Below are 19,536 nucleotides of genomic sequence, written 5' to 3'. Positions count from 1 at the left end.
GAACTTGCTGTCATGTTCAGGAAACTAGTTTGAGATGATTTGTGAGAAACAGCTATCAAAGGATGGATGCTTTTCTGTGGGTGTGGTCATAAAGGGATGGATTTGGTCAGCAACAATACTCAGGTAGGCTGAGGTGTTTAAACGATAAGTGTGTCAAGAAAATATCTTGTTATCCTGTTCTTAGGTGACATGGAATGGTACCAGGTGTGGTGTTCTGTTACTGTAACCCATCTGCTTCAGGCTTGAGAGCTCTTGGCCATACCTGGATGGCAAGAAGTGGACCTTTCATTTTTTCTGTTGCCATGCTATGATCAGTGTAGCCATTCTCCTCTGACCTCTGGCATCACTGAGTAATTTCCACCTGGAGAATTGTCGCTCACTGGATGTTTTCTCTTTTTTGAACCATTCTCTATAAACCCTGATGGTTGTGTGGAGAAATCCCAGTGAATCAACAGTTTCTGAAATACTCATACTAGCCCGTCTGGCAGCAACAACATACCACATTCAAATTTACTTAAGTAGGGCCATACCAGTGAAACGCCCCTTTCTCTCGGTATAAAGTAGTTTAAGTGCACTACTTAAACTTCTCTGAGATATCTCAGTATAAGAAGTGCAGTTTAAACAATGCGTCTTGTTTTTCTCTCCATGATAAAGAAAATCTGCTGTACATAATGAAGCAAATGTGTCAGCACAACTCTTTGGGCTTAAATTGTAAAAAGAAAAAGAAAAATCTAATTATGGGAAATGTTCTGCCCAAACTGTCATGTAAATAGAAATTACAGTTAAAGGTCCAAAATGTATTTATGTTTCCAATTGTGTTTCAGATTGAAGTCTTTTTTTTTAGATTGAGGCCATTTTTCGCATTACTGCCATTTGATTGGCTGACTACATATTTGCATTCACAAACAATGGCCTAATATACCTAATATATACCACATAAGTGACCAGTGGATGTTTGTATTATTGGGTCTATCTTACAATATAAAGCGCCTTGAGGCGACTGTTGTTTGGGTTTAGTGATGCGTAAATAAAACTAAATCGACTTGAATTGTAAATATCTTATATAGTTACTTTAAACCTCAGCACTTCAAGCAAATCCCTAAAAGTGCCTTACAAAGGATTTTCACCCTGGTACAAATAATCACAGTTAACAAGTAACTGTTCTTCACTTATAAGGACATCATTGAAGTGATTTGGAAACAGCCTGGTATTACCAGCAATCGAGTTACAAATGTGCTCTGTGGGACACGAACCTACAACCTTTGTTAGCGCTGATACAGAAACTACATTTGCGAAACAGCTAAACATATCACGACTCTGCGTTATTTTATCTGTTTTGTGTTGTTTAACATCATGAATTCAGACCTATTTTGGCCATGTAAAAAATCATTATAGACTTGTAATGTTATAATTGTTGCAATGTCTGCTCCCCCACTGGCCACGTCTGTCATCACGTTTTTTAATCTCAATGACACTTTTGTTTTTAGCCCTTGATCCTCAGATGTGGTAGACTGGAATGAGATAATGTGAAAGACACGAAAGCACCGATGAGCTCGGGCACATAACCAAAGACATATTCAGGAACATCATGTAAGCATGATATCAGCAATTAACGAGTAACCGTGACTTAGACTAGTAACGGTATTGAGAGGATTCGGAGGACAGATGGTCAGGTTAAAAATGCGACTCTGGTGGGACTCGAACCCACAACCTTTGAATCACCTCTCAAGAGCTTGACTAGAAGTCCAATGCGCTATCCATTGCGCCACAGAGCCGGTTGGGAGAGCCCCCTTGGCGCAACATGACCTGACATGTTATACATACAGACATCAATTATACAGACTTTAAAAAGCTTTACTGTAGGAAAACTCTACACACTTAAGCTAAATGTATTTACCTCTGTCAGCAGAGTTTCATCGAAGAGTTTCAAGTTGCGCTGTAGACTTCGGCTCGCGTTTTATCACTTTTGTGTGCAGCTGTTGTGTTTGTATTTGCTGTTCCGCTTTTTTAAACAAGTAAATAAATAAAAAGTCAAAAAATTTAAATAATAAATTCAATATTAAATAAGTAAAATTGCATTTAAAAAAGTGAAAGAAAAGAAAAAAAGGGGGTACTTCCGGTGTTCAAGCTTAACTGGTGGTCGTGCTGATCGGTGAAGAACCACAAAAGTAGTAGGTCCAGATATGTCTAGTCGTAGATTCGTCACATACATTGACACCTCTTGTTGTAAAAGGTTTGAATGACCAAAGTTTTGTAAGGTCGCTCATCCAAGTGACTTCTTCAGTCCCAACTGACTTTAGGTTTCCCCAATCTTATAAACAGTACATTTGCATAATGACTGAAACTAGCACCACTGAAGGAACAATGGGCTAGGAGGTCAGTTAATTGATCATTAATATGTAAATTCTCATGACCATTGATCAACCTAAAGTCAGCTGAGACTAAAGTAGTCACTTGGATGAGTGACGAAACGGCTCTCCTACTGAAAAGCTTTTGGGGATTTACCTACCTGGATGACTGAGCATGCATCAAGATATTCTCATTGTTGTATCTACTCTGTGTGGTAAAATATAATTAATCCAATTAATTTCTGATGCACTCTTGGCCATATTTCTCTTGAAAAAGACATTTAGGAGTCTCAATTACACTTTATTCCAGCATAAATAATAATATGTAAAAGTGACTTACAGCTTCTTTGTTGTGACAGGAATGTTCTTTCAGGCTCAAAATTACTTGATAGCATTGATGAGAGACGTGTTTGAGATATGTCTCTCATGAATGGATTATAGGCCAACAATTTAAATATCAGAAATCATTTTTTAGCAGATAATCTTGCCTTGGTCACCTGAGAGAGGGTGTAGGATATTGAAAGACCCCAAATCCCTGATGACCCCGGGCAGATCCCCAAAGATGTATTTAGAACAGCAATGTGCGTGTGTATCTGCATGAACTGGTGATTTTATTTATTTGTTGTTAATTAACTTATTACATATAAATTATTTTTGGTAAGCCACATTTTTAATCCAGTCAAACATTACACACACTGGTAGCCCTGGGCTATTTTTCGTGGATTCTCTGCGAGAGGAACATATGGAATAACACCACTTAACGCGATCACCAGTTAAACTGTAACACCGGAAGTAGTTAGCAATAAGCAACAGTTAGCTTTGCGTTTGATGTTGTGATTAAAGGTCGCCGGAAAGCAAAATGTCGGAGCAAACGATAACTATGACAGTCGCATACGGTAATAAGATTTCGGCTTTAAACTACACCTTAATCACCACAAAATATAAGTAAAAATTGGGTTTCGTTGTGGCTAAAGCTAGCTAGAAACGGCTCAGCTTCTGTAGCTCTTCTCCACAGACTGTGTGGTTATGTTACTTGAATCCCGCTGGTTATGTGTTGTTCTTCAATAACAAATTAAATATATAAACTACTGTAAATATCAGCATTTATTAAACACGTTTATGAAGAATTGTGTAGCTGTTGTAATTAGTTTCGTTTGAAGACACTTTACAGCACATTTGGGAAACAGGAGGGCTGCTGAGAGAAATTGTATTGTTGCCAATCGCTTGTTAAATGTTTTGTAATTATTTTTCCTCACACGATAGTGAAACAAAATTTTGCAACCCATCGTTAAAAACTGAACCAAACGTGCGCGATAGTTTCCGAGATATGCCGCATGTTCTGTAATTGGATGGGTCCAAATACTTTTAAAGACTTTTTTTATTATTGTTTTTTTAATCCTGGTAGGTGACATTTACTTTCTGAATAACACCGATAGAAGACAAAAGGGTGACAATGATAACTCCCAATCCTTAATAGCTTGAGAGCTGTGTAATATTTATTTATTTTCCTATTTCAGGATCCTCTAAGCACAGCATCACGCTAACAGGACATGAGGATGGAAAAGGACCCACTGTTAAAGACCTGTCAGATGCTCTCGCTCAAGCCACCGGAGTCCCACCTGCCTCTCAGAAACTTATCTTTAAAGGTAGACTTTTAGTCTTCCTTTTTTTACACACTCAAATGAGGCCTAATGTAAAATATCAGGTTTTAAAGTTGTCTTTTTTAATTTTAGGGAAGTCACTGAAAGACATGGAAGAGAGCCTTTCCAGCTATGGAATAAAAGAAGGCTGCAAACTCATGATGATTGGAAAGAGGGTAAAGCACATTTATACATGTGCTACATCTCTGGTGCCTGAATATGTGCATTTGCAAAACACTGATGATAATCTCTAAACAGAACAGCCCAGAGGAAGAAGCTGAACTGAGGAAACTCAAAGACATTGAGAAATGTGTGGAGCAGATGGCCAAGAAGCTGGAGAAGGTAGACGGGGAGTTGACTGGACTGAAAAATGTAAGCAATCATAGGTCTTTTTGTTTTTTGATAATATATAGGAAAATAAATAAATATTACACAGCTCTCTTTTGTCCCATCTTCTAATGTATTATTGTCACCCCTATCCTATCCTATCACAGGGCTTTCTCGCCAAAGATCTCCAGGCAGAGGCCTTGGGTAAACTAGACCACAGAGTAAAAATAGCAGCTGAGCAGTTCATGAAGATCTTGGAGGAGATAGATGCTATGGTAATGCTATTTTAAGCGTAAGCATCTGTTTTGAGTGTCTGCTTTAATCGTGTGTGTCATGTATAGCAAACCATCAAATTGCTCCTCTTTTAACAGAGTGTTCCAGAAAATTTCAATGACTGCAGAATGAAGAAAAAAGGACTAATAAAAACAGTGCAGGTTAGTGTTTGTTTTTCCCTCTGACAAAACAATCATGCTTTATTTGAAAACTATTGATAATCAAAATAAGTCTGATCTTTACCATATGTCCACAGGATTTCCTCGCCCAGTGCGACAAAATCGAGGCTTGTATATCAGACCATCTATCAAAGATCCAGTCAAAAAACCTGGCTTTGGCAGAATAGTGCAGTCTCTTTAGTCACTTATTCTATACATTGCTCTGTGAGCAATGGCAAAGTGTGCAGAAAGCTTCACGTGTGAAGCAGATCCTGGTTTATTTATTGCTGGTGTGAAGCAAATGATCAAGTGGAAAGAAGGATGCTGGTTATCAGGAACGATGTTGGATACGTAACACAAGCAAATCCTCTTGGTTCAAGACAGATACAAAGTGCCGACTGAGAAACTTTGACCATGAACTTGCAGGAAATGGATCACATGCCATTTTAATTAGCTAAAAGAGCTGTCAATGCCAAATATCTTAAAATGTCCCGTTTGTTGCCCTGTATGTCTAAAACATAATGAGTTTTGTTCCTCATTGTGCACAAGCTGCAGTGAATGATTTATGATCAGAAATATATAGACACTGTTTAATTGGGGAAGTTCCAAAAAGCAATATCCACTCAGGATAGTGGATTGTTCCCATTGGGCCACAAGAGGCTTATTATGTTGTGGGATAAACATTTATTGCCCTTATGGGTCTGAATGGGTCACTGTTCCCTGGCTTTTACCTGCCATGCTGTCTTTTGAGAACAAGCAATCAACTAGCGACCTTGTACAAGGCGTACCCTGCCTCCCACCCCCCATGACCATGAATTGTGAAAAGTGGTTAAGAAAACTGATGAGTGGATTTTCCAATATGAGTCTGGCACTTGTGAGACTGGCAAATTTTCTTCATCATATGTGATAAGCAAAATTTATTTGGGTTTTAAACTGATTGGCCCAGAGCAATAACAGCAAAATTACAAGTAAAAAAAGAAAAGGTTAGTACTGCAGGAGTGTCCATATATCGCAATCGCATGTACTATATTCAACATCAAGAATCCTAAGAAATCAAGCACCTAAATCCAGTGGCTGATCCTGAGTGTTCATGTATCTTTGAATCTTGTGCTAAGACTGATGCATCACATCGAATTCTTTGGTTTTAAAATAAAACTTTAAAAAAAATAAAGAGCACTGGTGATTCTTCTCAGAATACATTTTAATCTCCACGCTTATTCTATAAAATACAGCTGATTCATTTGCAATAACAGACATCTGGTGTCAGTTTATTTCCAGCTTTATCCGTGGGGGTCTTTTTATACATCTCCACTAGCTTATAGAGACCCCCTAGTAGTGTTATGACAGATGTGCAAACAAGCTTTCAAAGTAGGATTGGTTGGAGGGACCCAGAGGTCCAAAAAGCAGCTTAAACAAATGAGCTTCAGTAAAGTAGACCACAGTAAAGCTTTGTCATGAGCCAAATTACAGAACATAGCTTTCCTAACTTGAATGGAAACTCATTAAACATAGACATGGAGTAAAGAATGAACCCACTAGTCATCCTTATCCTTTGCACCGTGTTTCAGAATACGTGTGAATGCTACATAGTTGAAATTTCCTTTTTTATCAATGGGCGCCTCGCGGAAGAGCTCGTCCACTTCTTCATCTGTAAACCTGTCACCCATAGTGGTGAGCAGCTCCCGCAGGCACTCCTCCTGAATCACACCTGTGTGAAGAAACAGTTTCACTCTTGCAGGTGCTTCCTGATGTTAGCACTGAGCAGATATCTTCAAATTAAGCACTTACTACAAAACAATGTCTCTACATGCCAGAGTCTGAGACAAATTCACATAAAAAGATGCGAAACTTAAACAGTTGAACACATCAGCTCACCTGTGCCCTCCTCGTCGAAACAGGCGAAAGCGTTACGGATCACTTCCTCTGGATCTGTGCCGTTCAGCTTCTCTCCGAACATCGTCAGGAACATGGTGAAGTTGATTGGGCCAGGTGCTTCATTCATCATGGCCTCCAGGTACTCATCTGTGGGGTTCTTACCTGGGAAAAAGCTCAAGGTCAGAGTGACTCTAACCTGCTAACCACATTTAATGGTTTGTTTTTAGAAAAAGATTGAAATCTTTTAACTTCTGAATACGAGCCCCAAATAATGCAGTTTTAACTCCATAAGACGTTATCACTAACTAAATATGTGTAAATAAATCAAGTTTACCTAATGAGGCCAGCATGTCATGAAGGTCTTCTTTGTCGATGAAGCCGTCCCTGTTTTGATCGATCATGTTGAAAGCCTCTTTGAACTCCTGGATTTGAGACTGATCAAACATGGCAAACACATTGGAGGTGGCACGCTGAGGACGCTTTTTGGTGTTCTTTCCCTTGGCCCTTTTGCTTGACATGTTGGCAGGTTGTTAGTCCCTCTCCTGTAATACAGGAGCATGAAAGTTGTCAGCTTGGATCAAGCAACACGTTCAAATGAAAGATTCATTCACATTTTTTTTCTTATCTTGACTTCATTACTGACGCTCTCCATCTGGTGAAAGTTCCTTGGTTACACTGGCTATTAAGTGTCTTTAGATTATTTACTGTGCAAGCTATGAACTGGAAGGTTAATGTAGGTGAGTTCAGGCAATGCATTTAATACTAATGAAAACTTATTAACATGGTTACAAGATGTTGGTAATTCAATTTAAAGTCAATTTGGTTGACACTACTATCACATTGTCATATAGCCTCCTAATTTGCCTTTTTTTAAAAAGCAGCTAAATATTATACACTCAGTGGCCACTTTGTTAGGTACAACTTTACATTAACACAAGTACGTAGTCAACAAGAACATCATGTGCCACCAACTCAGTGCAGTCTCTTAACAAAGCAGACTTGGTTAGGAATGTCAAATATAGTTCCTTATTCAATTTATGCCTTGAAGATTTAAACGAATTATGACAAAAGGGGGTCCAATCCAGTAATGGGTGAACCTAACTAAAGAGTCTGACGAGTTTAGCTCAGTCTATGATCACTTACAACGGATATATGCACTCGGTACTTGTTTTGTGATACGAAAGCACTTAAGTTGTCATTTGTTTACTGGATATTTATGTTATTAGATCAATATAATTTCAAATTATGCTCACCTGTCACGCAATAACATAACAATAACGCAAATATAGGTATTGACATGTTGTTTACATCACTCATATTTGAGCTGTAGCACACACGCACTACATAGCGCAATGCAGGAATCACACAAAATGCGAAGAAAACCCCTTAATTATTTGCCAGCTTTGCCAGCTAGCCCCTTGCTGACCTAAATAACTGACTGACCAGGCTAGCCTTAGCGAGCTAGCAGAGATTTATTCACAAGAAAAAAACGAGTCCTTAGTCCTCAAACTCTGCAGCTTCATAAACATAAAATAAATCGCCTACCTTAGAAAAAACGTATAATTTCTAGGCCCAAAAAGCTGCACACACAGCTACCACAGCATCCACAAGCTGATGAAGAGGAACATCAATGTTTTATTTCCTCTTGCCTAAACTGACCAATGAGAGTGAAGTTGGAAGAAACCAACAGTCTGGAATATTCCACGCCTTGGGTTTGTTTACGTCCCTCTCCTCTTCTTGCTTTGGATGAAATGACCTACGTACTGCTTGTGGTAATAATAAATCCATGATTTATACACTGATACGATTATAAGTACAGCCTTAATTGAATCATGTTTTTTATTTGTCCGGACGACTAATAATGTAGTCAACATATGTCACCACTAGGTGGCAGCAATTACTTGCATGTCCAAGACGTTTGTTTGAATTAGCCAAAATGGTTAATGAGTCTTTGTTTTCAATATTTAATAAGGAAGTTGAACCACTAAATATTTTTTTGCGCAGCGGAATAATAACGGATCGATTTCAAACAAATAAGCTAAACTATAATCTAAGGGAAAGTGAAGTTTAAAACTTAACAGCATTGGTGTTAAATTTGGTCGGTGGATGATATGATTGTACTAGGTTAGCAGGTTTTTGTTTTTTAAGACTGAGAACCCGTCCTCTATTGTATTTTCTTTTATTAGTGGCATTTTTTCTTCTTCTTTTTTCGGTTTGTGGTGCAGTTCATATGCCTTTTATTACAGTGAACTGGGTGAAACCACTGGAGTCCTGCATATGCCCCTGAAGTACAGTACACAGCGGAGGGCCAGGCCAAAAAGAAGCTCCTCAGCTCAGCTGGCCTGTCTCATGGTCTCATGGTCTAAATTTAAAGCTGCCCCAGCCTTAAAAGGTCCTGACGGTGTCTTGCGCATTCTGCCGAGTGGCAGCATTATTTTTGTTCTGTGGACTGCCGCCCTGTCCACTGCCCCTCACCCTGCTGCTTTGCCTGGATCTCAACTTGCTTTAGCTACTTCTGGATTAACACACATTTTCTCTTATTTTCAGCGATTGTGGATTTTTAATTTGTGGTGAGTGAGTGTGCATATTTTCTTAAATAAGCTGAAGTACTTATGTGCTCTGGTTATCATTTAAAACCATGACTCCATAAGGCCCTAGGCCGGCTTCCACTGTATGATTATGATTATTTATTTTTTACTTAGTTTGTTTATAAATGTGTTTTAATTAATCAGTTTTATTACATACCCTACTAACAGGGTTTTGTTCATTTTGAGAACTAGTGCTCTGGTATATTAGCCTGCATGTGTCATTGTAGTGAAGTGTCATCCTAATCTTCCAATTAACACCAGCCTTACCTTACAAAACTTTACGTTTTTATGACCTGGCCTTGTTAAAATGTTTTTAATGCATTCTGTGCCTTCATGGCTTACAGTCCAGTTCAGTGTGTAACTCTGGATGGCTTAGTCTGCTTGTAGTAGATGTTGCTCAAGCACATAAAAAGGAGAAAATAGTTTTGTGTAATTTGGGAGAAACTGCAGATCATATAGTTACTGTTGCCTGCCTCCCAGCTGGAGCTGCTCTTCTTTTTAACCTGAGCCATATCTAAAATAACTTAAGTGGCCTCACATGGGGAAAGGTCAGCTGGATGATATTATTATTATTATTATTATTATTATTAGACAAAATATCAATATTTCATTCATTCCAATCTGCTTTATGTTGTCTTACAATAAACATAAAATCTTTGAAGTTGGACTTTTATTTTGAAGAAACAACCATCTAGGCTTTAGGAATTTGCCATTGTCACAATATTCTGACATTTTATAACTCGGATATATGAATAACTAAATAACCCTCAATTAATCAAGTACTGAACATAGATATTTGGTAGCTTAATTACACAAAACCTGCAAAATCAGTAAGTATTTAACTTGTTCTTGCCATCTGTCCACGCTTGGTGTCCAGTTCATCACAAAACATTTAAAAAGCCCACTGCAGGAAATGATCTGACTGTAAATTTACATATTATTGTTCAAGACTTCCTTCCGTCTTCTTCCTCCCTCCACCCTAAGCGGTCACGACAGATGGCTTTTAACAGGTTTCTTCCTGTTAAAAGGGAGTTTTCCTTTCCCACTGTCGCCAAAGCACTTGGTCAAAGGGGTAATATGATTGTTGGGGTTTTCTTTGTTGTAGGGTCTTCACTTTGCCTTGAAGCAACTGTTGCTGTGATTTCACAGTACGTGAATAAAGTTGAATTAAATTGAAAAATCATCAAAACCACCAGTTTATCACCTGCTGCTTCATTTAACACAAAAGTAGATCTTAACCAGAGCTAACACATAAGCTGCTTGCCCAAAACAAACAAACAAAAAATCACAATAACAAGTTTAAAAACATATTTTTAACAAGCAACCAATTCTCTTATCCCTTAATCCCTGCTCCTACTACCTTATTACCGGCCTCTGCACTAGACTAACCTCCAGTAGAGAAACCAGTCTTTAATAATAACAGTCAGATTGATTCACAGAGCGGGTAAAGTAAAGGACAGTCATTATAAGTTGGCGGAGTGGCCGTCAGGATGTCAGCATCATTACAAGTGACGCAGAAGCTGCAGCATCAGCATCAACATCAACATGAGGAGAAGCAGCAGCAGCATCTCTATGAGAGCAGCTATTACCTGAGCAGCAAGTCGTCTGTTAGCAAGCAGTCATTCTCAACTTTCAAGACCACCAGGCATCGGTAAGAGGATTAGAGTGAAGGGGTTGCAGAGTCCAAGGTTGTAACCTGCCACTCCTAGTACTTCAGAAATGATGAATGTTCCCCTTCAAATATTCAGCATTGTGCTTGTGGTCTGAAGTGGGTTTAGCAGCAGGAAGGAGAGTGCGTGCATACCAAAAAGGGTTTTCATCGAGAGCAGGTGCTTTTTTATGCTATAATTTATTAATTGATTTTCTTTTTTACGGTAATAGATTTTAAAAAAAGAAAATATAGCACTTTTTAATGTTAACATACTGTTGTAGCATGGCCTTTAAAGTTTTAAAGTGTATTAAATGGTAAATCATGAGGGTGACAACGTATTTTCCTTCCAGCTCTTTCTCTACATACGGTAGGTTTAATCAGGAATTAGACATTTAATCTGAAGGAAAAAATGTTTTGTAATAGTTGTTCAAATAGGAAAAAGCTGAAGAAGTGTGTAAGTACAAGTACAAGAAAGCAATAGGGTTCAGGGCCTGGAGTCTTGGCATAATAGCATGGGGACCATTACACATGGCTGCCAGGTAAACAGAAGGATAGATGTAAAACAACAGCCACTCTCCCTTGTTTTTTTATAGCTCAGATTTGTGAACTGACTTTTATTTTAAATCTCATCTCTAAGTGTCAAAGCAGACATGTCAATATCGAACCTCCTAAATTGTCCAGTTATATGAGAGTAATCCACTTATAAAGTCTATATCTTAAAGTAATGTTTCTAAGTTCATATCCAAAGGCTTTTTCTCATGTGTTTGTGTTTATACATGAGTTTTGTTGCTATAACATCTATTTAAGGAGGCAGGTGCATAGGAGAGGGACAAACTGATCCAATGTTTGACACAGACTCCCACACACTATCTAACTTGGACAAACTATTTATTTGTGATGCTTTGGCGCTAGACTTTCATGAGGCATTTTGCCAGCAAATAAATGTACTTTTGCAAGTTAAACATTGTGGGAGAATGTTTGCAATGTTGGATCAGACTGTAATGTTTAAATAAAATAATTTCCACTGTGTTAGAGCTGATATATTGACATACTTTTATCTATTAACCCACTGAAGTAATACAGAAAAACAGTGAATGCAACAATACAACAACAGCATTAGAATACAACAACATTGCTAAGACATTTATTTCTTCAATGAAATAATTTCTTTTCTTCTGTTCATTTGTTTTCTGTTCTGTTAAATTGCACATTATTGTTATTAGGCCACAAGCTGAATAAAATATGCAATTTAAGGATTTCAATTTGATCAAAAAGGTTAATAATGGCAAAAGGTTTACAGCCTTACCTTGACATCTTTAAAACTACACATTAGTGAATATTGTAAGGAATTTAAATAAAGCCTGACTGATTTATTGACAGGTCGATACTATTGGACAATGATAACTGTCTGCTGCTCTGTCAGCATCACCATTTATAATGACTGACAAATAAACATTTAAAAAAGGGAAAGAAGATTGGAGAAACACCCTTCAGCCATATTTGAGTGTTGATGTTGCAGTGTTTCTCCACCAGAGGGCACTCTGTAACTTCTGTTAAGGCAAGTCTTTCAAATCCCTTAAACACAACCAGCCTACGTAAATAACTTTACACCTATCAAATACTGGAAAATCTGCATATGTTTCATGTGTCTGAAAAAAAAGAATTAGCCAATGTATCGGTATTCCTCCTAATTAGAAATATCAGTCAGGTTCTATTTTTAAGCCAGTGATTTTTCTTGGGCTTGTTTTTGTTTATCTTTTGTCTCTGAAATTTATGAACATGCACCTTCCCGTACCAACATGCAGTATGGTTAGCATTTCTTTGTCATTTAAGCTGTGGTGCTCAGTGTACATGCTGGAGCTGGGATAACTTTCTAAATGAGGTCAAGGAAAGAATTTCAGCTGTAGTGAAGGGCTGCCAGTTATATTCCTGGACAGCCAAGCTATTTTTGAAGATGCGACATGAGCTTGTTGCCTATAAGCCAACTGTAAAGACATTGTAAAGAAGTGATGATATTGTAGCTGGTTGCAGGCTGGCTTTCACAGTAGTCTGATAGGTATTAACCCGTGGGCCAGTAGTACAGAATAGCTGTTGTTGATTTTAAGCATCTGTGTCTTGTTTATTTACTAAAAAAAATAAATCAATTTGTACTTTACTGATTCTGATTTTCAGACTGACATTCTTTAGCTTGTCAGTCGGAAAAGAAGTGCTCTTTTTCAGCCATCAAACTTTATTACCTTTGACTTTGTTTCACACTGAAGCAGGCATCCTCTCAGCTCACCTGGTGAGTCAGCAATAGAAATAACGTCCTGACATTACAGCATCTTTTGTGAGACTCCATCTGTCTGTCTCTGCTGTGCATTGAGCACCTTCCACAGATTGTGTCCTGCTTCACCAGTACATAACAGACTTCATCAAAGCCACGCGTTCCTGCTTCCTTTTCATGCCAAATGGATAGACTAGCGCTGACTTGGCAGAGATCATGAGTGAGAGTGAGGCTTTAAAACAAGTCTTATGTACAGCAGTCCCAGTTCCATTAAAAACAAAGCCTTCTGACAATAGTGAGGACTAAGAGGCTAATGAAACAGACTGTAAATGGGTCAGGATCTTAGGGAGCGGACCGGAATACATCTTCCTCTCTGAGTAACTGGACTATAGCACCAGCTGAATATGTCTTTATGTAACCACCATATTTATTTAAATGTTTAGTTTTGAGTGAAACATCAGAAACATCAAAAACAAGCACAATATCGCCCTTCTGTCTTTGTCAAAATCCTGGTGTGTTTCTATTGTAATGTGATTCTTAATATTTTCCACCAAGAATGTTTTTGCATTGGTTGTAACTGGGTAAAGAAAACTTTATAAAAGTTTGTGTGATTGGAAGAAAAGACTGAGAACCACATTTACTATTATTGTTTGTTTGTTCCAAGAAAACAAACGGATGCAGAAGTCTGATTCTGGCTCAGGTTGTTTCTCTGGCACTCAGCTAACTGGCATTTTATTTCTTCTGAAGATGAAATTTTTTTTTTTTCTTTGAAAAAAGCCAAGGAATCTTCCACAATCACTCAGCACATCATTATTTAATAAAATAATAATAATTAAAAAAAATAATCATGCAATTTATTTGGAGCTACACTGTTGCTTTAGTAAGATCAATTATGCCTTTTACCTCTTAGCAAGAAGCTCTCTGTGAAGACAGAGAAGGGGCAGGAGGTGGTTAAACTGAGCCCACTACCCAAGAGAGCCAAACGCACCTACCTGGCAATGGACAAGGACAAAGAAGTTATCGGCTATGTTATTCCGGTGTTTAGAGCCAAGTGAGTATGCAATCTGAGTTTGTGGATATTTCTTAGCAAGTAATCAGTATAATTTCTGAGATTCATAGTGTCCTCTCTGTTCTCACATCTTGGTTGGTTTGTATCGTTCTAGTCATGATGTAGTTCGGGGCTTAATGGAGGCCCAGGAGGAGGTCACAGAGGAGGGCATCAACTATGTGGCCATGAGGAACCTGTTTGTCAGGGAGGCCAGGGAGGCCATGGAGGTGAAAGTGGAGAAGAAAACCAGGTCAAAGCATGTCAGGGAATCTGCTGAACGCCTGGAAATGAGCAGGACGGTAAATCCTTTCCATAGTTTTGTGAATGCAAAGGTTTAACCATTTTCACATGACCCATACAGGCGTTGATGGGCTTCATATCACACACTCCCGCTACAGATGGAGGAATGGTCGGAGTTCCGTAAGAAAATGAACCCAGACAGCCTGACACACCGCCCAGAGTTCATTGTCAAGCCCCGTGGACAGACTGTTTGGGAGGGCAAGGATGTCAAGTTGCACTGCACCGTGGCTGGATGGCCCAAACCCAGGATTGCCTGGTACGTTCCAGGTTTATAAGTTCCCTTCTTCTCTGAGTCACAAAAAAAGAGGCTGATGAAAACAGTCTGTCATGCGTGTGTCATAGAGAAGTTTCCATCCAACACGTCAGTCGAGTTTATTTTCCACAGTTGCCACATAAACACCTACATGCACCATGGCAATTAAAAACTCTGAAGACAAGAGTAAAAATAAACATTGGTTTTCTGCTGCTTTTAAGGTATAAAAACAACGTCCTCATCGATGCCAAAGCCCACTCCGAGAAGTACACAGCTGAGAGCAATTACAACATGCACTCTCTGGAGATCAAGAAGTAGGTAATCATTCAGCTGGCCTCTGAATTAACAGCACACACCCAAGATAAACGGTATTAGTGTTTGTTTGTTTTTTGCAGCGCCGAATCTATTCATGCCGTTAATAGTTAATCGTGATAACCATTTTGTTTCCAGCTGTGATTTCTTCGACACTGCTAAGTATCATATCTCTGCCCTCAATGTGAAAGGGGAAGCTTCTGCTGTGGCCTCTGTGGTTGTGAAAAGTAGGTAACTCGTTTAATGTTCTTTTCCACATGTCCCTCTCTGCAGCAGCTCTAGTCGATTTCAGTTAGCGGTCAAAGTTCAAAGTAGAGGTTTAAAACTCAGCAGTGTCCTACAGTTGTGCCCTGAGTATGTTTCAGGAGACAAATCCCTCCAACTCGCGGACCACAGGAAGGTCTTAAAGCTCATTCACGAGCGTCAAAGGGGCATTTCACCCCTCTGGCCTGTAGGTCTATTTTTTCATCTGTACTCTTGTGTTGAGTTGCCAGTTTTGGTAGCTTTCCGCCAAAAAGATGTCTGCCTTCTCCTGAGTGTAAAGATAGTAGCCAACACTTTTGGAAGAGCCAAAAATTACATTTGAATTCAGCAGCAGTTTTGTTTCCCAGTAGTCTGCTGCTCAAAATCTACAAACCTCGTTAGGGGAAGTTTTAAACGGCCGCTATTTTCTTTTTACCAAACTACACATGCCAACCGTGTCACTGAAAAATGAAGTGCACATTTACCCATCATCTGAGCTGTAATGTTAATTAGCTGCACACCTCTTTTGTTGAGCAGATATTGACAGGATGACGGCTCTCGCTGTGGTTCACTAGAGACCCAAAGCTTAAGAAATGGCTCTGTAACCCTTTCCAGAGAGACAGATGTCAGTGATGTTTTAAAAAGAGCATGTTTATTTTCTTTTATATATATATATATATATATATATATATATATATATATATATATATACATATACACAGTGGGGCAAAAAAGTATTTAGTCAGCCACCGATTGTGCAAGTTCCCCCACTTAAAATGATGACAGAGGTCAGTAATTTGCACCAGAGGTACACTTCAACTGTGAGAGACAGAATGTGAAAAAAAATCCATGAATCCACATGGTAGGATTTGTAAAGAATTTATTCGTAAATCAGGGTGGAAAATAAGTATTTGGTCACCTCAAACAAGGAAAATCTCTGGCTCTCACAGACCTGTAACGTCTTCTGTAGGAAGCTTTTCTGTCCCCCACTCGTTACCTGTATGAATGGCACCTGTTTGAACTCATCATCTGTATCAAAGACACCTGTCCACAGCCTCAAACAGTCAGACTCCAAACTCCGCCATGGCCAAGACCAAAGAGCTTTCGAAGGACACCAGGAAAAGTATTGTAGACCTGCACCAGACTGGGAAGAGTGAATCTACAATAGGCAAGCAGCTTGGTGTGAAAAAATCAACTGTGGGAGCAATCATCAGAAAATGGAAGACATACAAGACCACTGATAATCTCCCTCGATCTGGGGCTCCACGCAAGATCTCATCCCGTGGGGTCAAAATGATCATGAGAACGGTGAGCAAAGATCCCAGAACCACACGGGGGGACCTGGTGAATGACCTGCAGAGAGCTGGGACCAAAGTAACAAAGGTCACCATCAGTAACACACTACAACGGCAGGGAATCAAATCCCACAGTGCCAGACGTGTTCCGCTGCTGAAGCCAGTGCATGTCCAGGCCCGTCTGAAGTTTGCCAGAGAGCACATGGATGATACAGCAGAGGATTGGGAGAATGTCATGTGGTCAGATGAAACCAAAGTAGAACTTTTTGGTATAAACTCAACTCGTCGTGTTTGGAGGAAGAAGAATACTGAGTTGCATCCCAAGAACACCATACCTACTGTGAAGCATGGGGGTGGAAACATCATGCTATGGGGCTGTTTTTCTGCCAAGGGGACAGGACGACTGATCCGTGTTAAGGACAGAATGAATGGGGCCATGTATCGTGAGATTTTGAGCCAAAACCTCCTTCCATCAGTGAGAACTTTGAAGATGAAACGAGGCTGGGTCTTCCAACATGACAATGATCCAAAACACACCGCCCGGGCAACAAAGGAGTGGCTCCGTAAGAAGCATTTGAAAGTCCTGGAGTGGCCTAGCCAGTCTCCAGACCTCAACCCCATAGAAAATCTGTGGCGGGAGTTTGAAAGTCCGTGTTGCTCGGCGACAGCCCCAAAACATCACTGCTCTCGAGAAGATCTGCATGGAGGAATGGGCCAAAATACCAGCTACTGTGTGTGCAAACCTGGTAAAGACCTATAGTAAACGTTTGACCTCTGTTATTGCCAACAAAGGTTATGTTACAAAGTATTGAGTTGTATTTTTGTTATTGACCAAATACTTATTTTCCACCCTGATTTACGAATAAATTCTTTACAAATCCTACCATGTGGATTCATGGATGTTTTTTTTCACATTCTGTCTCTCACCGTTGAAGTGTACCTCTGGTGCAAATTACTGACCTCTGTCATCATTTTAGGTGGGGGAACTTGCATATATATATATATATATATATATATATGTCAGGTTATCTATGTCTAATGTTAAAATGTATTTGATGATCTGAAACAAATACTTTTCACATATAATATAAATTATATCTGAGTCTATAGTTCCAGAGGTCAGAGGTCAACATCCCTTTTATAGGTTTTAATAACTTTGTTGTATAATATTTCCCCATAGGGTTCCAAGAGGGTGTTGAACCAGGCCCACTCGATCCTAAACCACGTGAGATCACTTTATATATTATAAACAAACATTCTTTTTTAAATTATATAAAGTAAAGTAGCTCTAACCACACATTTCTGTTCACTATCAGTTTTATTTGAGCTTTTTTAAGAATTGTTTTTATTAGAGATGGTAAATTTAGCTATTTTGGATTAAAGTCAACATCAGTATATTTTCAAATAAGCGTTAGTGGAGTTCAAAAAGAAAATTGCGAGGAGGTTGAATATTGGACTATTGAATAAAAATGTCTGCTGGGTGTGACCCTTTAATGCTGAGATCCTTTTCTGTGTCTGTAGATGGTTTTAGCCCTGAGCATGGTGTTACCTTTGAAACCACCATTATTGACAAATTTGAAGTGGCTTTTGGCTCTGAAGGGGAGACGTTGAGCCTCGGCTGCACTGTCATCATTTATCCCACTGTGAAAAAATACCAGCCTGAAGTCGTGTGGTACAGAAACTGTAAGTGAAAGAATAAAATGGAAATTGTGTGTTATTGTCTTTCTGAGTATTAAGGTATCAAACCCCACTTCTTTTGGTAATCTCCTGTCTCATCAGCTGTCCCATTAAAGCCCTCTAAGTGGGTGCACACTCACTGGTCTGGGGAACGTGCCGTACTCACTCTTGTCCACCTTAACAAAGAAGATGAGGGCATGTACACCCTGCGCGTCAACACCAAATCTGGCTATGATACCTATGCTGCCTACGTGTTTGTCAGAGGTAAAGGGCTTAAAATCCTCATCTAAAGGTTACTTTTTTGCAAAAGAAGTTACTTTTAGTTTTGTTTTAAACCAAACTGTTGCAAGTGTTATGTTCAAACTGCTGCATCATGTCATAGATGCGGTGGGGAGGTGCTAAGTTCTGCTGTGTCTTTAAGTGAGGTGTTTGGTTCCCTCTGAGAATTTTTATATCTATATATATTTATATCTGTGTGAGAAAACCAGCTCCAGAGACTGTTTTCTGGAAATCCAGCATAAAGATTAAAAATATAGGGATTTAGTGATATAAATGTATCTTAGTTGCAGTCCTGCCACTCATACTGTAAACAAGTAGGTCAGAAAATGGAAACTGGATATGTAATAGAGATCAGCTTGTTTTAAAAACAGCACCACTCACAAGTAACTCAAGTAACACAAGTAACTGTGTGTGTGTCTCACTATGCCAGATGCCGATGTAGAGGTTGAGGGGGTACCCGTAGCCCCCCTGGATGTGCGCTGTCATGATGCCAACAAGGACTATGTTGTGGTAACCTGGAAGCAGCCAGCGGTGGAAGGCAGCAGCTCCATCCTGGGGTACTACATCGACAGGTGAGTCAGCCTCCTCTCTTATGGTTTACATCATTTTGCTACCATTTTATATGAAATTGTAAAAAACAAGAATAGTCCGCTTTCATGGGGGGCATATGATACTGTGTACAGCATATGCAGTGAAACTGGTTTAATTTTGGATGTTTCTGTGTTGGAAATCCAAGTTAACACCTGGTTTACAGCATTCACTAATCTAAATGTTTCCAGGTGTGAGGTGGGCACCCATCACTGGGCTCGGTGTAATGAAGTCCCAGTCAAGTACGCTCGCTTCCCTGTCACAGGACTGGTGGAGGGGCGGTCTTACGTGTTTAGGGTGCGTGCCGTAAACAAGGCCGGAGTCAGCCATCCATCCCGCGTCTCTGAGGCCGTGGTAGCCATGGATCCCTCTGACAGAGCACGCCTCAGAGGTGAGACACAGACACATCACCTGC

General features: G+C 39.4%; 3 protein-coding genes and 1 non-coding gene across 6 annotated transcripts in view; 2 read left to right on the top strand and 2 right to left on the bottom strand.

Annotated features, from left to right (window-relative positions):
• Window positions 1-1,683: 1,683 nt before the first annotated feature.
• trnar-ucu (transfer RNA arginine (anticodon UCU)) lies at window positions 1,684-1,775 on the bottom strand. The gene is given in 2 exon segments: window positions 1,684-1,719; window positions 1,739-1,775. It is a non-coding gene; the product is annotated as a tRNA-Arg (tRNA).
• A 1,333-nt stretch (window positions 1,776-3,108) lies between these two features.
• Window positions 3,109-5,964, top strand: bag1 (BCL2 associated athanogene 1). Its single transcript, XM_004542941.5, has 7 exons — window positions 3,109-3,244; window positions 3,866-3,994; window positions 4,082-4,164; window positions 4,247-4,360; window positions 4,483-4,590; window positions 4,687-4,749; window positions 4,845-5,964. Exons 1-7 carry the CDS (start codon window positions 3,208-3,210, stop codon window positions 4,932-4,934), a joined length of 624 nt encoding a protein of 207 aa, XP_004542998.1. The 5' UTR covers window positions 3,109-3,207; the 3' UTR covers window positions 4,935-5,964.
• Window positions 5,930-8,303, bottom strand: myl12.2 (myosin, light chain 12, genome duplicate 2). The gene is made up of 4 exons (XM_004542942.4): window positions 8,167-8,303; window positions 6,956-7,163; window positions 6,622-6,783; window positions 5,930-6,454 (listed from the first exon to the last, which is right to left on the bottom strand). The coding sequence occupies exons 2-4, from the start codon at window positions 7,137-7,139 to the stop codon at window positions 6,282-6,284; spliced, it is 519 nt and encodes a 172-aa protein (XP_004542999.1). The 5' UTR covers window positions 7,140-7,163; window positions 8,167-8,303; the 3' UTR covers window positions 5,930-6,281.
• A 580-nt stretch (window positions 8,304-8,883) lies between these two features.
• The window catches only part of myom1a (myomesin 1a (skelemin)), a 28,678-nt gene continuing 18,025 nt past the window's right edge, over window positions 8,884-19,536 (top strand). For 2 of the 3 annotated variants that reach the window (XM_076876436.1, XM_076876435.1), the window contains exons 1-11: window positions 8,884-9,191; window positions 14,037-14,177; window positions 14,290-14,473; window positions 14,573-14,730; window positions 14,949-15,041; window positions 15,178-15,266; window positions 17,758-17,802; window positions 18,099-18,260; window positions 18,357-18,518; window positions 18,964-19,105; window positions 19,313-19,512. In XM_076876436.1, coding sequence (XP_076732551.1) covers window positions 8,899-9,191; window positions 14,037-14,177; window positions 14,290-14,473; window positions 14,573-14,730; window positions 14,949-15,041; window positions 15,178-15,266; window positions 17,758-17,802; window positions 18,099-18,260; window positions 18,357-18,518; window positions 18,964-19,105; window positions 19,313-19,512 — 1,669 coding nt within the window. In that variant the 5' untranslated portion in view covers window positions 8,884-8,898. Of the gene's footprint in view, window positions 9,192-10,648; window positions 10,861-14,036; window positions 14,178-14,289; window positions 14,474-14,572; window positions 14,731-14,948; window positions 15,042-15,177; window positions 15,267-17,757; window positions 17,803-18,098; window positions 18,261-18,356; window positions 18,519-18,963; window positions 19,106-19,312; window positions 19,513-19,536 lie in introns of all 3 variants that reach the window. The other variant, XM_076876437.1, reaches the window with a different exon arrangement.

This window comes from Maylandia zebra, linkage group LG18, assembly GCF_041146795.1.
Source record: "Maylandia zebra isolate NMK-2024a linkage group LG18, Mzebra_GT3a, whole genome shotgun sequence".
NCBI classification, from domain to species: domain Eukaryota; kingdom Metazoa; phylum Chordata; class Actinopteri; order Cichliformes; family Cichlidae; genus Maylandia; species Maylandia zebra.
The sequence above is the reverse complement of the archived record's forward strand: the minus strand, read 5'-3'. Positions and strand labels throughout refer to the sequence as shown.